General features: G+C 43.7%; 1 protein-coding gene across 4 annotated transcripts in view; it reads left to right on the top strand.

The window, feature by feature from the left end:
- The first annotated feature begins 3,914 nt into the window (after nucleotides 1–3,914).
- ZNF609 (zinc finger protein 609) overlaps nucleotides 3,915–21,215 on the top strand; it is a 99,509-nt gene continuing 82,208 nt past the window's right edge. For 3 of the 4 annotated variants that reach the window (XM_075857828.1, XM_075857827.1, XM_075857824.1), the window contains exons 1-2: nucleotides 4,183–4,427; nucleotides 14,198–15,100. In XM_075857828.1, coding sequence (XP_075713943.1) covers nucleotides 14,369–15,100 — 732 coding nt within the window. In that variant the 5' untranslated portion in view covers nucleotides 4,183–4,427; nucleotides 14,198–14,368. Of the gene's footprint in view, nucleotides 4,070–4,182; nucleotides 4,428–14,197; nucleotides 15,101–21,215 lie in introns of those variants that run through there. The other variant, XM_075857826.1, reaches the window with a different exon arrangement.

Below are 21,215 nucleotides of genomic sequence, written 5' to 3'. Positions count from 1 at the left end.
AAATTCTGCAGCGTTTACGCTACGTGGGAACCCGGCCTAACGGTGCATTTAGAGGAGACATTTTCGGCCGTGCGGTAAAAAAACATCAAAAATTGCAGTTTTACCTCACTACAGCTTAAAGGGGTTTTTCAGGAGTTTTATGAATAAGAGGCAAATGGGGCGGACATTGAGGTGTAATCAAAGAATTCAAGGGGGCGGGCATTGAGGTGTAACCAAAGAATTCAAGGGGGCGGGCATTGAGGAGACTATGGACCAATAGGATGCCTCAAACCCGGGTACACGTCAGAAGTCTTGGGTTTGAGGCATCCGATTGGTCCACAGCCTCCTCAGTGTCCGCTCCGTTCATTCTTTGCTTCTACTTCAATAGCAGCATAATTTTATATATAGTTATGATGGGGTACAAATATTTAGGTATAATGGGGTACATATATTTAGGGATGATGGGGATCACCTCAGATAAAGCAGGTGGACGGGATAAACTAAAGGGGAAGGGAGAACTAGTGGGGGGGGGGGGTGGGCAATAGAACAGCCCTGTGTCGTTACGTAGGTCAGTGATGTATCGACAAGGGGCTGTGTGATTGTGTGCATACTAAGGGTATGTTCACACGCAGTGACCAAAAACGTCTGAAAATATGGAGCGGTTTTCAGGTGAAAACAGCTCCTGATTTTCGGACGTTTTTGTAGCAACTCGCGTTCTTCGTGGTGTATTTTACGGCTGTTATTGGAGCTGTTTTTCAATGGAGTCAATGAAAAACGGCTCCAAAAATGTCCCAAGAAGTGACATATACTTCTTTTTTGCGGGCATCTCTTTACGCACCGTATTTTGACAGCGACGCGTAAAATTACACCTCGTGGGAACAGAACACCGTAAAAACCCATTGAAAGCAATGGGCAGATGTTTGTAGGCGTATTAGGGGCGTTTTTTCAGGCGTAATTCAAGGCGTAAAACGCCCGAATTACGTCTGAAAACACCCTAACTCTCGTGCACGAACCTGTGTCGAGAGAAAAAAAGACATAGATGAAAATCAGAACTTCCGGCAGGGCAGAGGTAGGGAAAATAGGAAGGAAAGTTCAGATTTAATACAGACTATATATTAGGAACTTTATTAAATAGTTACATAGAATGTTAGGTCAAAAAGTTTGTGTCCCTGGAAAACCCATTTAAACATGATAACTTCTGACTTAGGCCTCATGCACACGACCGTATTTTCATCTATCCGTAAATACGGTCCGTATATACGGACCCATAACAAAAAAAAAAAAGAAGGCGACTGCAAATGATGTCACCAACATGTTGCATAGCAACATTTCCGTAAATACGGACGGTTTACAAATGCATATCCGTAGCCATCCGTATTTAGGCTTCTAAGGGAGAGTCCGCCGTAATTACCGACAAGAATAGGACAGGTTCTATAATTGTTTCGGCACGGACACCCATCAGTAAAAATACTGAAAGGTGTCCATGGCCAATAGAAAAGAAAGGGTCCGTAATTACGGATGAAATATTCCGTCATGCGCATGGGGCCTTAGGGTGCAGTCACATGGCAGATTTTGTTTTCAATGCGTTTTTTGCCTGTGTGGTTTTTACAGCTGAAACTTGTAAAATAAATCTGTGAAAAACAGAACAGTCGAAAACCACATTGCAAACAGCGGAAATTACTGGTAAAACTCGATTTTTTAGGTTTTTTTTTAAAATCGCGCGGCCAAAATTGCCTCATGGTATGCACTACCAGAAACAGCCTATGGACAGGAGGTAGACCTTTTCTCTTATCCTAGACAGATCCGAGCCAAGAGAGAAAAGATGCCTGAACACCGCAGTACAGCGTGCTTAGTAAGCGAAAATCGGGGGAGCTAAAGATCATAAAATAAATGATCCAAGACTTATCTACTCTCCAATGTTTACCTACGCTTTATTGAAATATTTCAAGAAAAATGCAAGTTTGAAAATAGAATATATTATCCAGAAATAATCCCAGAGAGGCAATATCAGAACCCGACTAATAAAACATCCCACCTACACATCTACGATGCAAAGGAGCGACTCATAGAACACAGCTTCGGGTTCCTTGGCGACTTCTGGCGGTTTGCAAATCGGTGGTCACATGGGATGAAGCGTCATCCCAGGAGGCCAGCCCTCTGACATCATCCAGGCCGGCCTCCTGGGATGTTTCATCCCATGTGACCGCCGCTGCAGCCTGTGATTGGCTGCAGCGGTCACATGGGATGAAATGTTATCTAAGGAGGCCAGCCTGGAGGAAGAAACACAGACTCCTGGGTAAGTATAAGATTTTTTATTTTTTGCAGAGTTGCGTGTTTTTGCGGCAGAATTGCTGTGAACCCGCCACAAATAAAAAGGCAACAACTGCTATTTATTGCAGGTTTTATGTCTCCATTGAATTCAATGGGGGAAAACCTGCAACAAATATGCAGTGTTTCCGTAAATACAATTGACATGCTGCGGAATAAAATTCAGCACCGTCGTGCGGTTTTTCCGCTCAGTATTTATGCAGCGAGTGGATGAGATCGGTTTAATCTCATCCACTTTGCTGCTACTGTATTTGCTGCGGATTTTCCGCAAATAATTCCGTTGCGGAAAATCTGCAATATTTACGCAATGTGTGAACTGAGCCTTAAAATATAACCTTGTGAACATGCCCAATGGCAGACCCAGGGTAAGCTCACATGCAGCTTTTTTATATATTGAGCTTTGAATTATTTCAGAGCAGCGACCCGGATTATATTTCATTGTAGTGAACAGGATCTGAAAAGACAACCTGCCAATGGAGTCCAGACCCAATATCGCTGTCAAGATGCAGCTCCAGCCGCGCACGGATGACCGCTCAGTATAGCGCACATACGTCGGCTATATCAGCTACTTGGTTTTATGGATATTATTTATGTCATTTGCGTACTCTGTTTAACATGGTTTCCAACGTCTCATTTTCCAACTAAATATCCCGGTGTTCCTCCAGACTGTTCTCCTTTATGTTTTGTCTGTACTACGCTCATAGGAAATGTAACACTAGTGGTGTTAGGCCCTGTTCACACAGCGTGTATTTGACGCGTTTTTTGTCGAGACGCGTCCAAAAGAATATGATTTAAGCTTCCCACTGACATCATTGGAAAAGTGCGCCGTTAGTGCATTAGGGTCAGGACAGCGCTCAGCCAGGTCTCCTATAATAAAATGCCTTCAGAGGTTGTGGAGCGCCACATCTTGTGCCAATGCCAAGTAGCTTTAGCTTTCTCATTGGGAATGAACACACAACCATGTAATATGGCAGCCGTCCTGGCTACGTTCTACAATCTGCGCCATGTGATCAGGTCCGGACACACGCGTTGAGATCTAGAAGTGTCGGAAAACTTGCAAAAGTCTCACAAGAGAAACCCAAAGCAACAACTAGCGCTCCTAGCAGGGCAGCAATCTAGAATATCGCAAAGATAGCAAAAAAAAATGAAAATTACATGAAAAACACGAGTAAAGGCGGTGTGTGAATTCAGCCTAAAGGACACGGTCTGCACAATAAAGGCCTATGGGAACATTACAGAACACGCAGATGTGTGAAGGTCGAAGATGGTCCCACCTAGACAGTCCCTATCCATATGCCCGATTAAGGCATTTTGTGCCAATTGGAATACCCAGCCCTGGAGATGATGTAATGACCAGTACATGTCAGCAATTACATTGAAGAAACCTACAGTTAACCCCTCCCCTGCCTCAACTGGCTGATAACAGGGAACAATAGATCGAATCGAACACCACAGAATGCCCAGAGATTGTTACCTGGCATTGAAACTAGGACAATTTCATCGGGCACGACTACAGATCAAGACGTTTTTTTGAAGCCTATCCTGTAAATGTTCTGTAGCGATTTCGATTAGTCGTCATATTGGTGACAATAGTAAGTGATCCGCACATCGCCAGTGACTGTGGTAATGGTCGGGCATGGAGTCTTTCTCCTGACTTATAACGTGCAGACACCTATCACAGCAGGCAGTGCGGAGGATGAGCCCGCACCCCATGAGAACATTCCAGGCGCCGCTCCTCTCCAGCCAGCCAGCCAGCGCTCAGGTAGGCGGGGAGGGAGAAGGTAAAAGGTTTCGGCCTGGCGCTGACATCCTTGGCAATGACGTCGGGTTTTGGTGACCTCCCCTGGGCGGGTCGGGTGAGGTATCGCGGGAAGGGGCGGGGAGCCCGGTCGGATCAGTGGGCGTGTCTCCGGCCGCGCCGGAAGCGCAGTCTTCCTCTCGGTCCGAATCTGGTTGCGGCCTGTGTGGACGGTGAAGCCTGGAGTTGGATTAGAGGCTGCACGGATACGGTGCGGGGGGAGGGACAAGGGATGGGGGGAAGCCAGGGCCTCGTATGACCCGTTCCCCGGGGAAGTGTGCGGGATAGGACAAGATGGAGGACACTTGAGGCCAGAGTGGGGGTGAGTGCGATCACTGGGAATGATATTGGAGCAGAAGTCTGGCTGCCGCCTGTGTGTCCGCGCTCTTGTTGTTGTATCGCCGGGTTACATTGTTCTAGACTGCACACACCATCAGTCACATTGTGTGCACTGTTTACTACAATGCCTATGACCGGTGTGGTGCTGCCTGCACGTACATGTAACATCCCGCTGGATTATGGTCGGCTGCAGCAATGGAGTGAATTTATTTTTAGCGAGGGGACAACTTGTAGTGTCACTTGACTGACTACAAACCTCATGTGTTTACTGTGGGTTGTACACTACCCTGGCAATGTTGTGTGCCATGCTGCCCAATCTTACCATAACCTGTATGAAAAGCTGGCAATACACTGCAGACCAAGAATGACTGGTAATAGCCAATGATTGTGCACTTCACATAACGCTACAGCCGCAAGTCTGACCATGGTTCACCAGCAATGTTATCAATGTGTGCCATAATCCTCTATCATGGGCATCAAACCAATGTCCGCTACATGCACTGCAAATGATGCACAGATGGTCAAAACAACCATTTTCCACCAAATTCTTGGTTGTGCCCATCTGGTACTGCGTGGCGATGCGGAGGTGCTGCTCTGATCCCTTTGCACAATATTTCTATAAGATGAACATCTGGAAGGCCGGACCATTCACTGCGCGGGTATGTCTGGAAGCTGCAGTGGTGGAGTGCCCCTTTAAACGAATTCTTATGGTTGGAGAATGTAACATGAAAAAAAAAAATGGTACCGGGTATGTCACGCTAAAGGGTTTTTGATTTGTATTCCGTTGGGGAAGTAGTATAAACTGAAAAGCATGTGTGGTATGGATTTTCCAGAAGGTCTTCGGACGTTCTATGTCGTCTTGTTGGTGGACCTTGTAAGCACCGTTTTCATGAATACAAACAGATAGTTGGAGGAGAAATCTATGCCGAATACCTGACATAACCAGAGCCTCTTACCTTTCCAGTCCGCGGGCCAGAGATACAATTTTGATGTAAAAAGAATAAACCGTCCAGCGTTATTTGGGTTCGTTAATAATAATAACCGTAAAACAAAACAATTGTTTGTATCAATGTCAGCGATCGTAACCGCGCTCCGTGCTAACAATCCTCACTACACCTCACCATTACGTAACACAATGTGAAGTCACTGCAGTATATTTACAGACTGTATCACATAGACCAGATCTCCAAGGCTGCCATTATATTGTATGGGCAGTCACTCAGAGATGACGTCATGGCGGAGCTGTGTATATAAAAATCCGCCTGGACCGCTTGTCTTGTGTGGTGAGTGCATTTAGACTGTCCGTACTGTGCTGATCTCCACTGGGACAAGACTTGTAAAGAATACAATGCAAAGTTACTTTACAAAGAGCAATGCGGAATTCATAGAACAGCATTTGACGGTCCGTCAGAATAGGGTAAAGAGATTGTACTGATGGTTTTAGGACCGTAGAAGTGCTGATTATTGATCTAGAGCACCATCCTCGCTGTGTAATGTCACGCAGGCTTTAAAGAGTTAAGAAAGTTTAGTTTATATTGTGGTGTGACAGACAGACGTGACCTTTCTTCCTTGTGACAGGCACTTGGTGAGAATATTCTATGAAAGGCTTCTTGTGAGTGTTGTGTAAATGAATATTTTGTGGTACGCTGCTTCGCCTATGGACTAGGCTACATTCACACGAGTGTGACAGACTGACGTGCGTAAATAACGCGCATATAATCTATCCGTGTGCTTCGCGCGTAGTAGCATGTGTTTTCACGCAATTTTTTTTTCAATGTAACATGCGTTAAACAAGGACAGCACGCTGATCTGCATCCGTGGTTTTTACGCACCCATTGACTACAATGAGCGGCTAGCCAATAGGGCTCATTCACACGAGCGTGGATCTCGTCCGTGGGCTGTGCGTTGAAACATACGACCCCCATTGATTTCAATGAAGCTATTCACCCATACGTGAGTTTTAACGCAGCTTGTGTCCGTTGCGTGAAACTCGCTGCATGTCTATATTGGTGCATTTTCACGCACTTAGCCGCCCTTTGAAGTCAATGGGTGCATGAAAACCACAGACAGCACACAGATGCATATCCATGTGCTGTCCATGTTTTACGCATCAATTACATTTAAAAAAAAATTGCGTGAAAACACATGATACACGCGAAGCACGCTGATGCAAAACGCAACGCACACGGACAGATGTTACGGGCGTAAATATATCACGCTCGTGTGAATGTAGCCGCCTGGCAGAGCTACAGATCTTTATTTTATGTAACCAGACACACATAGTATTTTGGCCTTGATCTGGTGTGTGGGGTATTTTTTGGTGTTTGGGGGGGTATATATGAACGACCTTTCTGGACGTAACTTGAGCTTTCATCGCTATGCGTATAGCCACCTTCAGTGGTCAATATCCATTTTAGGATTAGTTGTTTGGCTTAGTACCCATCTAGTATCCATTTCAAGTGATACACCCGCAGTTGGGTGTTTAGTCCAGTTTTATGGTTTTGGGGTGCTCTAGTATTTTCTGCATACTTAGAAAACTGTGGTGTTCGATATCGTGAGTAATATATTGCACCATATCCTGGGCAAAAGCAATGAAGTAAATTCTATATATGAAAAAAAAATATCTGCCTGTGGTACAGGGCACGTCAAATGTGAAATAGTGGATCTTCTTCTAAATTGCAAAACTGCTTGTATTAGTAAAAAATAATTCATAAATAAATATTTGTTTCATTTACGGACGCCGCATTAATGCTACTCCCTGCCATGATGTTTATTATATAGTTTGTGTGTTCATGTGTAGTTATATATTATAAGCTAACGATTAGAGAATTGTGTTTGTGCCAACACTGGCACTCGTGCCCAGCTCAGAGGAGAATGCATGTTGGAGGTTCTGTTGTGTGTGGGTGGAGGGATTACACTAAGAACTAATGTGCTCACTTGTCTGGCCTGCAGTATTGGGATTTACCATTTGTATATTTGTTGGTAAACATAAAAATGAAAGTTTTGCCTCTGTGTGACTCATTTCCTTTAGTCCTATGGCCAGGTCTGTACTTGTAATTTCAATACGGTAGCGTGGGCACAAGGCAAATGTCTGTTCTGTTGGGTGAGGGCACATATCCTGTAAGCATTGGAGCTGTCCCTCACTATATAACCGGGATTAGACGTGGGAATCACCGCCCCCCCCCCTTCCATCCCCCACTCCCGATTGTCTAGGCTCTCCTCTCTTTCATCCTAAGCATCTGCAGTAGTAGATTGAGTTACAACAATAATACTGCTATCAAAGAGGCTGCAGCTGCCCCGGCCCCCCTTACTCCACACTGGTTCCCTCCACGGCTTGTTTCCTTTCTTCGTGTCCCCCTATTCTGTGGTTTTCCTTTCTTCCATTCATGTTCCTCTCCCTGTTTTTCCTTCTACCTCATCCTCCATCGTACACCTCCCCCATATCTTCCCGTCACTCGCTCTGCTTCAATACACAGCCCTCTCTCTGTTTGTCAGCACGCTCCATCCGATATTTATGTACGAATGTGTTATGTGCTAGAAATGGGTGATTCAAGGACATGAGGGCAGTGCAGCAGGTTTCGAGACATGCCAGGCTTCTTTGTGTGCACCAGGCCTGGGTAGAAGGGGATAGAATAGTCTTTTGTTCTGTGTCTGGTGTGTTCATTGTGCCCACTGTTGACCCTGCCTTCAGCCTCGTTTGATAAAAATAACAATATGACGTATATAGTCCACTGTCTGTCTACAGTGTAAATATTATGGATGGTTGGTATGATTAAATGCTTGATCCATTAGCTAATGCCTATCTTGTAAATGCACACAACGGTGGGTAATATTCCCTGAATGAAGTTCTTACTTGCAGATCTTTGTATGGCTGGACTGTGGGTTGTGTCAAGGCTGAAATGTTTACATGTCAAGATTGCTAAGTGATTCTCAAATGTGCTAGCTTAGTGCTCAGTATACACTTAAAGGAACTGTCCACTTTTAGCCTGCGTCTGGTTGAAATGCCATGTTAGGGAAAATGTTATCTAATACGGGTAAACTCTACTTACACGCTACAGCAATTACACAATAATCCTGGGTAAATAATCAATGTTATCGTTACTAAGACTACAAAGACAAAATCTGAAGTAAACCTGCTTACTTCACCTCTGCAATACAACAACCTTCAAGAGCAAAACTATAGGCCAGTGGGTGACGGGGCTCAGCAAGCGCTTCCCACACGTCTGTAGCACACCCAAACGTTGGTTTGAAGGGTTAATGCAGTGCCTACGTTCTCATAACTGCACCATTGACTCATGACAATAAGGGTATGTGCACACACACTAATTACGTCCGTAATTTACGGACGTATTTCGGCCGCAAGTACCGGACCGAACATAGTGCAGGGAGCCGGGCTCCTAGCATCATAGTTATATACGATGCTAGGAGTCCCTGCCTCTCTGCAGGACAACTGTCCCGTACTGTAATCATGTTTTCAGTACGGGACAGTAGTTCCACGGAGAGGCAGGGGCTCCTAGCATCGTACATATGTATGATGCTAGGAGCCCGGCTCCCTGCACTGAGTTCGGTCCGGGACTTGCGGCCGAAATACGTCCGTCAATTACGGACGTAATTAGTGTGTGTGCACATACCCTAACACTTAAATTAAAAAGTTGACGGTTTTTGTGTACACTAACATGCCTTTTATACATTTCTTCTGGTAGGCTCCTTTAAAACGGAGCACTAAGTCCACCACAACTCACAGCTGGTGGACTCCATTGGAAACAGTGGACAGCATAGATATCTATAGGACACAATGGGTACCATTGGGCTTTTTCTCCTTCAGCACGGATACAAACAAACCGCGTGGAAACATTTTGGCTAGACCTCCACAAAATCCAATTGGTGTAACAATAGTATTTTCATCATGAAGTGCCATTGTATAAAATTAACCTCTCATCTGAGCGTCCGATCCTATCTCATTGAGAAAGCTGGCAGACATGCGGGGTACAGGTGTTTGCCATTGACTATAATTGTTAAAAAAAACCCTATTACTGTAACGTGTACAATCCCATATGTTTTGGTGTCAAACATGCTAGAAAGACACACTTGTCATATGTTTGGTCCATAGAAACCTATTTGTACATCACAGTATTTTTTGCAGTTGGAGGCGCGAGTGTATGTGCTTTAACAATGTATTTATTAATCCAGGCCTGATCCAGAACCAATATATTTTTACTGCTCCAGAACCAATATATTTTTACTGCTCCAGAACCAATATATTTTTACTGCTCCAGACACCAAGATCGCTTGTCACACGAAGCTGGCGATAATTAAACTGCTTGTCCTAGATCGAGCTTCTAAACACCATTTGTGTTACCAAAGAGGGGCTCTACTCTTCAGGACACATTTGCCTGCCTGGTCTTATCATTGGTGTGACCCCTTCATCACCCTTCCGGAAGTATGATTCAGGCCACTAGGTCAAGGATTCAGGGTCTTCTTTCATAAGCAAGTAACCATCTGGCATGAAAAGCGGCTCCGGAGTTAACATGTTGAGTGCTGGTGACAACTGGTAGTGCCACCACAACGGAACGGTTTATATAACAGAGGGAAAAGTCAAAATGTTTAGGCATAAGAAATATAGACCATGTTAAGAATCACTATTTTATTTTCTGTCCATGTGATTTCTTCACAAACGTTTTTGAACAAAGATATCAAATCCTTTGCATTAACTTATGTATTCTAGTTCTGACAGAAGAATACTGACATTAAAGACTAGTGTGGCATGGGATGTAGTGGAGCAGTTCATGTAATACTTGATGATCGCCACAAAAGTGTTAGTAATGCCACTTTCAGGCTACGTTCACACATTGTGGGTTTTCCGTCCGTATTTGCAGACGAAAAATCTGCAGTGTATTAGTATATTTACTTTTTCAGATACAGCTGCTTTGTATCCTGTATACAGAGCAGCTGCATCTGGCGCTGAAACCTGTATCCGTCAGGTCAGCTGCACTGACGGGTTCATTGTCAGCGGGATCGAGCTGTACTTAACTTAGATGTGATTGATATGAGGTGGGTTCTGCATGTCAAAGACACGCTGGACCCGCTGTCACCGAGCCCATCAGTCCCCCTGAATTTACGGGTTCAGGTCTCGGCGCAAGATACAGCTGCTCTGTATACAGGATACAAAGCGGCTGTTTCTCAAAAAGTGAAAATATTTTCTAATAAAAATGATTTAGAAAGTTGCACAAATCACACTGCTAGACATCTTTATTAGAAAAAAAAACAACGAAAAAGTCATTCAAAGGTGTACCTAGCCTTTAAGGACAAACCGTGGGATTGGTTTAAATCGGGAAAATGCAGGAAAGCCTTTCCCATGATGGGATATGATCCTGTTTTTATCACTAGATACAGAACTCCGTGTGTGTCAAAGTCTAAACTTAAAGGAAGCAAAACTCATTTGTTCTTCCGTGCACAAAATGATGGGATGTAGAGGCTGCAATCTTCAGAATGATTTCATACAGAAGATGTATGTATAAACTATAAGGGCATGTTCACACAGGGCGGGTACGCTGCATAAAAGTACACCGCGTATCCAGCCTGGCAGCTGCTGGGTTTTCCGGCCGAAAAACCGCAACAAATTGTGGTGCAGCTTTTCTAGTTGACTGTCCGCTGCAGGAAAAATGGAAAAAAAAACGCCCATACTCTGACGTCATGTAGAACGGTCTCCCGGGACAACGTTTCATCCCATGTGACCACTGCAGCGGTCACATGGGATGAAACGTCATTAAAATCGACCTTTACGCTATGTGTGAAATTGCTCTAATACTTAACGACCCACATTTACCAAGACTGGCGTTTTTTACGCCAGTCTAAGTAAGGGTATGTTCACACACAGTTTTTTTGGAGGCAGAAAATTCTGCCTCAAAGTTCCGTCTGGAATTTTGAGGCAGATTTTGATCTGCCTGCATGCCGTGTTTCGTGGTGGTTTTCGCCCACGGCCATTGAGCGGCGCGGGCAAAAAACGCAGGGAAATACGCTTTCTCTGCCTCCCATTGATGTCAATGGGAGGTCAGAGACTTAAACGCCGAAGATAGGGCATGTTGCTTTTTCCCACGAGACGGCATTTTCGGCCGTTTTTTGGCACGTTTTCTGACGCGCTTTCCATGTAAAAAAAAGCGTCAAAAAACGCTGTGTGAACTGGCACTAAAGAAGGCAGTTAGTTATTTGGGCCAAATATATTAAAAGGCGCACACCCCTTAATACATTTGGTGCATTTTTAACTCTCTGCCAGTGAGGAAGCAAAATCTACACTTACTATGAGCAGGTGTAGATTGGTACCATTTCCTCCCATTATAAATAATTTGTATATTACTTCTCCTTTGCAGACCACTCCCGCTGTTCTTGTCATTTACAGCTAAACTGTTGCACGTCAACATTTCAGACATTTTAGCGCCGTCATTTATTTTAAAACCTGATGTAAACGGCGTGATAAATGTGGGCCAACTTTTTCATACCATTTCTAATACGTTTCTAATCAGTTACTGTGGCAGCTATATAATGTATAAACTATAGGTTAATTCCACACGGGACTGATATTCTCGAAATTTTTCGCAGCGCACCCGCATGTAAAACCGCAATAGAAATTTTGAATTCGAAAAGTCATGGTGTAGATTTACTTTTTTTGCTCTGGAATTCACTGCGGATTTTCCGCTGTGGATTTGAGTAACATAACTTACATTATTATAAACTTTATTTAAAAAGTGCAACTGGAAATTCCACGGATTGACTGCGCTTTCGCAACGGAAATACAGTAAAATCTGCAACCAAACAAGGATTGCAGATCTAAGGCCCCTTAAGAAGTCTGTGAAAAATATGCAGCGACTCCACATCATTTCCGCAAAAAAAATTGACATGTTTCGGATTTCAATTCTGGAAGGCAGGTTAATTTCTGCGTGTCTTTTCTGCAGAATGTGGATGAGATTTTACACATTGAAAATCCGGGCAGAACTTCTATAGAGTATACGCCACATGTGGACAGAAAAAGAATCACTTTATGAGCATTAGTCTTATATACAATGCATTCGGAAAGCTTTCAGACCCTTTACATTTTTTCACATTCGCGGGAAAAAAGAAAAAAAGTGACGTGACCTATCTTAAGGCGTTTTCCGCCTCAAAAACCCCACTGAAATCAATCGGAGACGGGAAAAAACCTGCGAACGGCCACATCGGTTTTTCCCTTTGCCGCTTAAAAGAAAGAGGTAAAGAAAACACCTACAAAAATACGGCGCTGATTTTTCCAGGCAGATTTTCTGTCTGCAAAAAAACTCAGTGTGAACTAGACTATACTGAGGAGAGGCTTCTTTCTGGCCACTCTGCCATAAAGCCCAGATTGGTGGAGTGCTGCAGTGATGGTTGACCTTCTGGAAGTTTCTCCCATCTGCACACATGATCTTTGGAGCTCAGCCAGAGTGACCATTGGGTTCTTGGTCACCTCTCCTACTAAGGCCCTTCTACCCTGATTACCTAGTTTAGTGGGTCAGCCAGCTCTAGGAAGAGTCCTGGAGCTGCCAAACTTCTTCCATTTGAGAATTATAGAGGCCACTGTGCTCTTGGGAACTTTCAGTGCAGTAGTTTTTTTTTGTACCCTTCTCCAGATCTGAGCCGCCACATAATCCTGTCTCTGAGCTCTACAAGCAGTTCTTTCCTCTTCATGGCTTGGTTTTTGCTCTGATATGCATTGTCTGCTGTGAGACCTTATATAGACAGGGGTGTGGCTTTCCAAATCATGTCCAATCAAATGAATTTACCACAGGTGGACACCAATCAAGGTGTAGAAAAATTTCAAAGATCTGGAGAAATTGGAGGCCCCCAGAGCTAAATGTCAAGTGTCATTGCAAAGGGTCTGAATGCTTATGCCCATGCGAAACTTGAGTTTTTCATTTTTAATACATTTTCTAAAAATGTTGTCATTATGGGGTATTGAGTGCAGAAAGAATTATGGGGAATATCTGTTTTATTTTTATTTTAGCACAAGCCCTCAACATCCTAAAATGGAAAAAGTGAAAGGGTCTGAAGTCTTTCCAATTGCACTGTAGTATATTGAATTCATAATATATCTAAACGTTTGAAAGTTCCATGCATGAGGCTAGAGATCCACAGCGACTTTTGATCACCCCAATATTTTCTTGTAGCAGGAAGTCACAAATGTATTAAGACACTCCCAAATATTACGTCAGTGTTACCCCAACCAAATATGACCATGGATCTCTAGTCTTAAAGTGATATGGTCATCACATGACTTTTTAAAAGAATATGTCTTTATGATGCTCGATCTGAGCTGGTATGCTGGTGAACTCACTACATACCCTCAAGTGCCAGTCTGGGGAGGTAAGACATAAATGCTTTCAATTCTGCTTGCCAAATAGAAACATTTAAAAGTGAAGCAGTTGTAATACAGTTTGTAGCCAACAGATGGTGATAATGTGTTCCCAATTGTTTTTTTTACACCTGTGCACGTGACCACAATGTTTACACTTAGAACGACTACCCCCAACAATTTGAAAAGCCCAATGGTTTTGTTTGGTGTTTTATGTTTCTGAGTTAAAGTTTCATTCGCTCATGCTTTGTATGTTGATACAAATGTTCTTTTGTGTAAGTACTTGAATATTTTACTATAGTGACTTTATGTTGTACTGCCTGTATAAATACATTTTCTGCATAGTTTTAAGGATATAAATGACTTTTGATCACACTCTCTTGTTTGATTTTCAGTTATAATGCCAACTCTTCAAAGGTCCAGTGTAATTCTGTAACCACAGACTCCTGTTGATCTGTCCCAGTACTTAGTTAAAGTGTACCAGTTCCAGGCTGGAAAGAAAAGAAGCTGGCAAGGCATCCCGACCTGGAAAAACTTAAGGCCTCAGAAGGGTGCGCACACTTAAGATGTCCTTGAGCAGTGGCGCACCAGGAGGGAAAGGTCTGGACACAAATCCTGTGGAGACCTATGACAGTGGTGATGAATGGGATATCGGAGTGGGCAATCTGATTATTGACTTGGATGCGGATCTAGAAAAGGACCAACAGAAGCTTGAAATGTCAGGATCTAAAGAGGTGGGCCTACCAGCCCCCAATGCTGTGGCCACTCTCCCTGATAACATTAAGTTTGTGACACCTGTACCTAGTGGTCAAAGCAAAGAGTCAAAATCCAAATCGAAGAGGAGCAAAAGTAGCAAGGATGGAGGTAGGAGTAGTCAGACCTCCTCTGGACTCTTCCCAACTGGAGAAGCAAGTAAAAAGGAAGTCACAGGACGTTGTGCAGATAATGGGGGCAACTCAGGAGTACCCTCTTCTGCAGCAACTCCTTCTAAGGGAGGAGAGAAATCTGGTAAGGCAGCCCGCAGCTCTTCTAGTTCTAAAAAAGAAAGCGGAAAGGCCAAAAAGGACAAGAGTGAGGTACCTGGGGCAAGTGGGGACAAAGAACCCATTGGAGTTCTACAGCCGCCCCCTGGAGTTGCGGGTCGCGGAAACTCTGTTCAAGAAACTATGGGAACTGCAGTAGAACAGATGGGTGGGGGAATGGCAACGGACAGTGGGAATGCATTGAATGTTATAAAATCTGAAAATGAGGATCCTGAGCTGGATAATCGAGGATTGAAAAAGGTCAAGGCTGAAATGGTGAGTCGGAGGATTTCATTATAATAATTACTGTAATATGTGATGTCTATTGTGTGCCGAGTTGTTACAAATTTAAGCTAAAGCCAAGAGGTCGTGTAATGTGCAGCTTTTTAGCCGATGACTTAAGTTAGTTTTTGTCATGTGATTAGCTAAAGAACTGCACGTGACAATTACAGTGGGTCTCTTCTCTGCCTCTGCAAACAGAAATAGCATTTTCAGCAGCAAAGAGTTTGGGGCTCTGGTCTTCCCTAAGAAAAGTTTAGAAAGTGAGAGTACTCAAAGGGGTTTTCCCATCTTGGACATTTATGGTATACGAACAGGATGTGCCATAAATGTTCGATAGATGCGGGTCCCATATCTGGGAGCCGCAACTTTCTCCAGAACCGGCTTCCTGACCCCCATCATACCCTCGCTTGCTCTCGCTGCTCCCCGGTCATTGTCTGATGATGTGGTTGGGAGTACAGAAACAGCTGCGTTTCGCTGTTTCCAGAACTCCCATAGAAGTGCATGCGATTTACAAAAACTGTGTAGCATGATGAGCTACGCAGTTTGTGGAACTCGGGATCTATGGAAACCGCGTAGCTCGCCCTATGCTGTTCCTGTAACTCCCATTCACTTCTATGAGATTCACAGAAACCGCATAGCTTAGGGAGCTCGACTGTTTCCATTCTCTGCAGGGGGAGCCAGACAAAGTAGGGTGGAAATCAGGGGTCCCCATTCTAGAGATAGGTGAGAACCGCGTCTATCGGACATTTATGTCATATCCTGCGGCTATACAATAAATGTCCAAGATGGGAAAACCCCTTTAAACCTTGACATAATTTATATGTGTGATCGTGGAGACAGGTTCTCCTTAGTAATATAATGATGTTTATTATCAAGCTGGGCGTACTTGCATTGTTAAAATAGGAAATAAGCAATTCCTTCAAATAATTTGATAAGCAATCAAGATGTGCGGACGTGGATGGTGAAGCTGGGTGTGAGGAGGAGTTTTTGTGTAATTCAAAGGTATATGTTCTGTATAATAGAGAATTGGTGATGTGCAGTGTTTGAGGTTTCCTATGCATTTTACTGCAATGTTTATTGTATGTACATTTGAGAACATTGTATGTAGCCTTGAGGAATCATTGTAGAAAGCTTCAGGTGTCTTTAGAAATATCACCAGTGTATGCAGCCAACAAACATCTATGGGCATTATTAGTAAAGACTGGTTATCACTATATTCATTTTATGTGTTCGTAATCCATTAGGAGAGATCATTACACCCATAGTCTCTTCTTTTGTGATCACATACATGAATATTAGTTCTGATGATCCAGTTTAATGTGTCTCCTGTTGTAGAATTAGGGCCTGTTCACATCACCATTCCTTTCGTTGAGGGGTTCCGTCGGGAGGTTTCCGTCAGGTTAACCCCTCAACTGAAAGGCAAACGGAAACCTAAGCTTCCGTTTCCCTCACCATTGATATCAATGGTGACGGAAACCTAGCTAATGGTTTCCGTCTGTCACCGTTGTGACAGGGTTTTGTCGTTTTGAGTTCAATGGTGAGGGAAACAGAAGCTGAGGTTTCCGTTTGCTTTCCGCTGAGGGGTTAACCCGACGGAAACCTCCGACGGAACCCCTCAACGGAACACAGACGGTGATGTGAACACAGCCTTAGGCCATATTTAGACATGGCGTATTCTGCGCCTAAAATCCGCAAAAGGGTACAATACGCACAAATGGTGTTTTCAAAAACTATTCACACAGTGTATTTTTCTGCTGCTGATTTGAGGACACGCTTCCCACAAATATAGATTTGCGCTACGGATTACACCCTTTGCAATGCATATGATGTAATCTGCGGCAAATCTGTCTGCAAAATCTGCGTGTAATGCTGTTTAACGTCTATCCTGACACCCCCGGTACTACTTTCATTTCCCATTTCTTATTCTTTTCTGTTGCATATGTCTTTTCTGCCTGTCGTTGATCACCGCGACTATACATAGCGATAAAAGGGGAATTGGTAGTCTTTCATCTCTGTAGTGTGACCTATTTAGCACTAGCTTTCCTAGCAGGAGGAGGGGGATGTGTTTGTCTGTTCATTTACCTGGGGGCTAAACTAACCTTCCATCCCACCCATCTGTAGTATCAGGATTTAGCATTTCAACACAACTGTGTTTTAAAAGAAATGTGACAGTAAGCGGTTAATAAATATCTAACAAAAAAATCACGTGTTTTTTTTAATTCACACCCGTGTTATTAATATTCATTGAAGTGCATTTGAGTATTTGCCACCTTTTCTATTTGAGAGCAATTCTGTTAAATTTAGTAGAATGATTTTTCATGCCACCCACAAGCGATCGATGGTTTGCTAAATCGTACCTTAGGATTGGTTAGATATTTCCATTCTAAAGAACCTTGCAGCTGGTGGGGGCGAGTTTCCTTCATGCCAGGTTAGGATCATCTTTGTGGGCTTGCGATGCCACGTGCTTGGCAGCAATGCCTATTAAAGGTCGCTATGAGCAACACTTCTAGATCGTACCACCCGATAATGATTTATGCAGTGGCGTGATGTTGATATATTCTGCATTCACACCGGTAAGTTGTTGTTGCCATCACTTGGAAATGAGCGAATTGTGATGTTTATTGGCCAGTGTAAACAGGCGTTTTATACTGTCCGTACAATCAGAGAAAGGTCAATTGAATGATTGTTTGGGCAACAGGTTTGGTTTTTTTCAACTCCCTACAAATGTGTATGTGATTTTACTAAAGAAAGAGGGAAGCCCCACGAATGGGGAAACGCGATTGATCCATCTGATCTTTTCTACTATGTATGGCCAGCTTACGTTGCGTTCTATTTCCACAGCACTGTGCACAATAAAATGAATTGGCCTGGATTCACACACGACGGAAATCTGCAGATTTTACTTGTTAGGTGCAGATTGTTCCTGCAGATTTCGCCTCATTTATTTTGAAGATTGGTGAAATCCAGGATAGATTTGAAAATCCGCATCATGCTCTGATTTCTGTCTGGAAAATGTTCGGCAGCATGTGAATGAGATTTTTATTCAAATCTTCTCCACGTGGCTGGGACTGTGTCCGCAGAATTTCTATCCCATGTGGATTTTGCTTTAGGGTATGTGTACACAGGGCGGATTAGCTGCAGATTTTCGTAATGGATTTAATTGCAGAAAATCCACAGCGTAATACCAGAGCAGCAAAGTGGATGAGATTTGAACTAATCTCATCCACACGCTGCGGGAAAAATGCACTGGGAGAAAAATCAGCGGTGCCGCTTTTTAATCCGCAGCTTGTCAATTTGTTGTGTTTTTTCCCATTGAGTTCATTGGGAGGTAAAAGCTGCATCAAATAGCTAATGTTGCGATTTTGCGTGGGAAAATCTGCGAACCTGCCGCAAGCGTTGCAAATCTGAAATGTAATTAAATAAAGTATCTAGTTACTCCCCTGGCGTTGCCATAGTGATGGCTTCTTTTCTTCCAGGCTGTTAGCCGTGCAGCCCGGTCTCCTGGGATGATGTTTCATCCCTTGTGATTTCTGCAGCCAATCACAGGGTGTAGTGGTCACATGGGCTGCAGCATCATCATCACAGTAGTCCGGGCTGCATGGAGACCAGAGGTGGGGAGCAGGTACGTGTTGCTATTTGGTGTGGTCTATCAGATGGAATTCTCTGTGCGTTCTAGGTCTAATATGCTGCGTACTTTTCCACAGTGTAACGACCCGTGTGAGAGAACCCTTAGGCCTCATGCACACGACAGTATTTTTGCGGCCGCAATTTATCCGCATTTTTTGTGGATAAATTGCGGACCCATCCTTATTTATGGCCCTATACACTACCATGATTTACACGGTTCGGTGCGTGGGCCACAAATCCGGACCACAAAAACTCAGAACAAGTCATTTTAATGTCCAGATTTGCAGATTCACCAACACTGGTGAATTGTTGTGGATCCGTGAGTCCAGATGACACACGAACGCACAAGGGTTTTTTGCAGTCGGATGGACCTCAAAGGACACGTGGTTTTGCAGAACGCAAAACCAATACAATCAAGGCCTTGGGCTACATGCACACGTTGTGGAATTTGGTGCAGAAAATCAGCGTTGTAAACACAGGTAAAATCCTCACCCAAGGCTGGGTTCCCACAGTGCAGATTTGCGGCAGGTTTTGCCTGCATTTTGTAAGCCAAAACCAGAATTGGATCCAGGAGAGCAGACCTATAAGGCCTTTCTTTATATATTTCTTCTGTTTAGGTTACGTTCCTGGTTTTGGCTTAAAAAACGCATGCAAAATCTGGAGAAAATCTGCAATGTGGGAACCCAAACTAATAGTGCTTTTTTGATGCGGCTTTTACGTTTTGATGTGGAAATAATTGTTTTTATGCTGCAGATATGGCGCGGTTTTGTAAAATACTCCGATACAATTCACAAGCGTAAACGCAAGATAAATTGCCATGCTGCGGATTTTCAAATACACACTGCAGGTCAATTTACGTGCAGAAAAAATACACAACGTGTGGATGAGATTTCTTAAAAGTCTTATTTACCTTGCTGGTACTGTATTACCCCGCGGCTTAGCCACACGAAAATCTGCGCAAAAAATCCGCACTTAATACGCATCGTGTGCATTTGGCCATAGTAATTAGAAGGAGACGTGCCAGACAAAACTGGCAGATCACGAGGTAATTTAAATTAAATTAAAAAAAAATTTAACAGGGTGGGCTTGTGCAAAGCGGCAAATGGTTGGCTATGTTTGGCTGATCATACAATGCACTTGTATTTTCTACCGACTGGCTAAATTAAAAATCCAACCTCATATGTTTGATATTTGGGAGAATACAGTCCACCATCAGCCATCACGTACAATCATTTGCATCATTTTTTCAAACGATCTTCGGTCACAATGGTCAAAATCGGCCGTTACAAACTACTTCTGTCTTGCGTATGGGCAGCTTTAGGCTGATGGTTCTTCTGACGTCTCCCACTAGTGTTAAATTAAATTTGACTTTTTACCTTTCCGATCCTTTGGTACCCCTGGATAAGAGCGACACCAGAGCACAGCCATTTCCCTTCCTTCCCCTATTGAAATACATGTATTCTCAGCCTAGAGTATATGACGTTTTTGGAACTGTCCCAGTCATCTGAATTCATGCAAATGCTGCAGAAACCACCACCACTCAGATGAATAGAACCGATTTTAAGTTGCAAAGATCTCTTTATCAAAACTGCCGCATGTGAGTTTACCCTAAGCCAAACGTTCATAGGGGAGTCCGGAAACACAAAAACTGTGTGATCATGCGTTTGGCTGACGGCGATCCGTGTACGGCCAGCGTTATAGGTCTCGTAAGACATTGCCTTGAGCAGCAACAGCAAAGTTACCGTTGTATTCAGACGTTGAGGTGTGGTTAAATCAGCAGGTTCCGAAAACTATGCGTTTTTACCGCGGGTTGTGTTTTTATGCGTTTGTTTTTACCGCAACGACATAGAAAAATGCACTAAATCGCAGTAAAAAATGCATGTGGTTTCAACTGCATTTCAACCGCAACGTAATTGACGGACGTATTTCGGCCGCAAGTAGTGGACCGAACACAGTGCGGGGAGCCGGGCTCCTAGCATCATACTTATATACAATGCTAGGAGTCCCTGCCTCTCCGTGGAACTACTGTCCCGTACTGAAAACATGATTACAGTACGGGACAGTTGTCCTGCAGAGAGGCAGGGACTCCTAGCATCGTACATAACTATGATGCTAGGAGCCCGGCTCCCTGCACTGTGTTCGGTCCGGGACTTGCAGCCGAAATACGTCCGTCCATTACGGACGTAATTAGTGTTTGTGCACATACCCTTATTGTGAGAACAGGCGGATCAGTGACTGAAACTACACCCACATGTGGCGGGTGGGCGCTTGATTTCACCACTAACTGTGCAGCCATTCGCCACTGCATGGGGGCGTAGTTTTGGCAGCGTGTGATCTCACCCTTGCTGTAAAGAGAGCTTTTCTTAAGAACAGGGAGCACACTGATCCATGTATGAAAATGTTATTTGTCGTTCCTATTGTTTTTAGACTTTTTCTGGTAGTGTCCTTATATCCATTCATTTCTATGGAACGCAACGTCCAA

The sequence above is a fragment of the Rhinoderma darwinii genome, chromosome 3, assembly GCF_050947455.1.
Source record: "Rhinoderma darwinii isolate aRhiDar2 chromosome 3, aRhiDar2.hap1, whole genome shotgun sequence".
NCBI lineage: Eukaryota > Metazoa > Chordata > Amphibia > Anura > Rhinodermatidae > Rhinoderma > Rhinoderma darwinii.
This window is presented reverse-complemented; position numbering and strand designations above follow the sequence as displayed.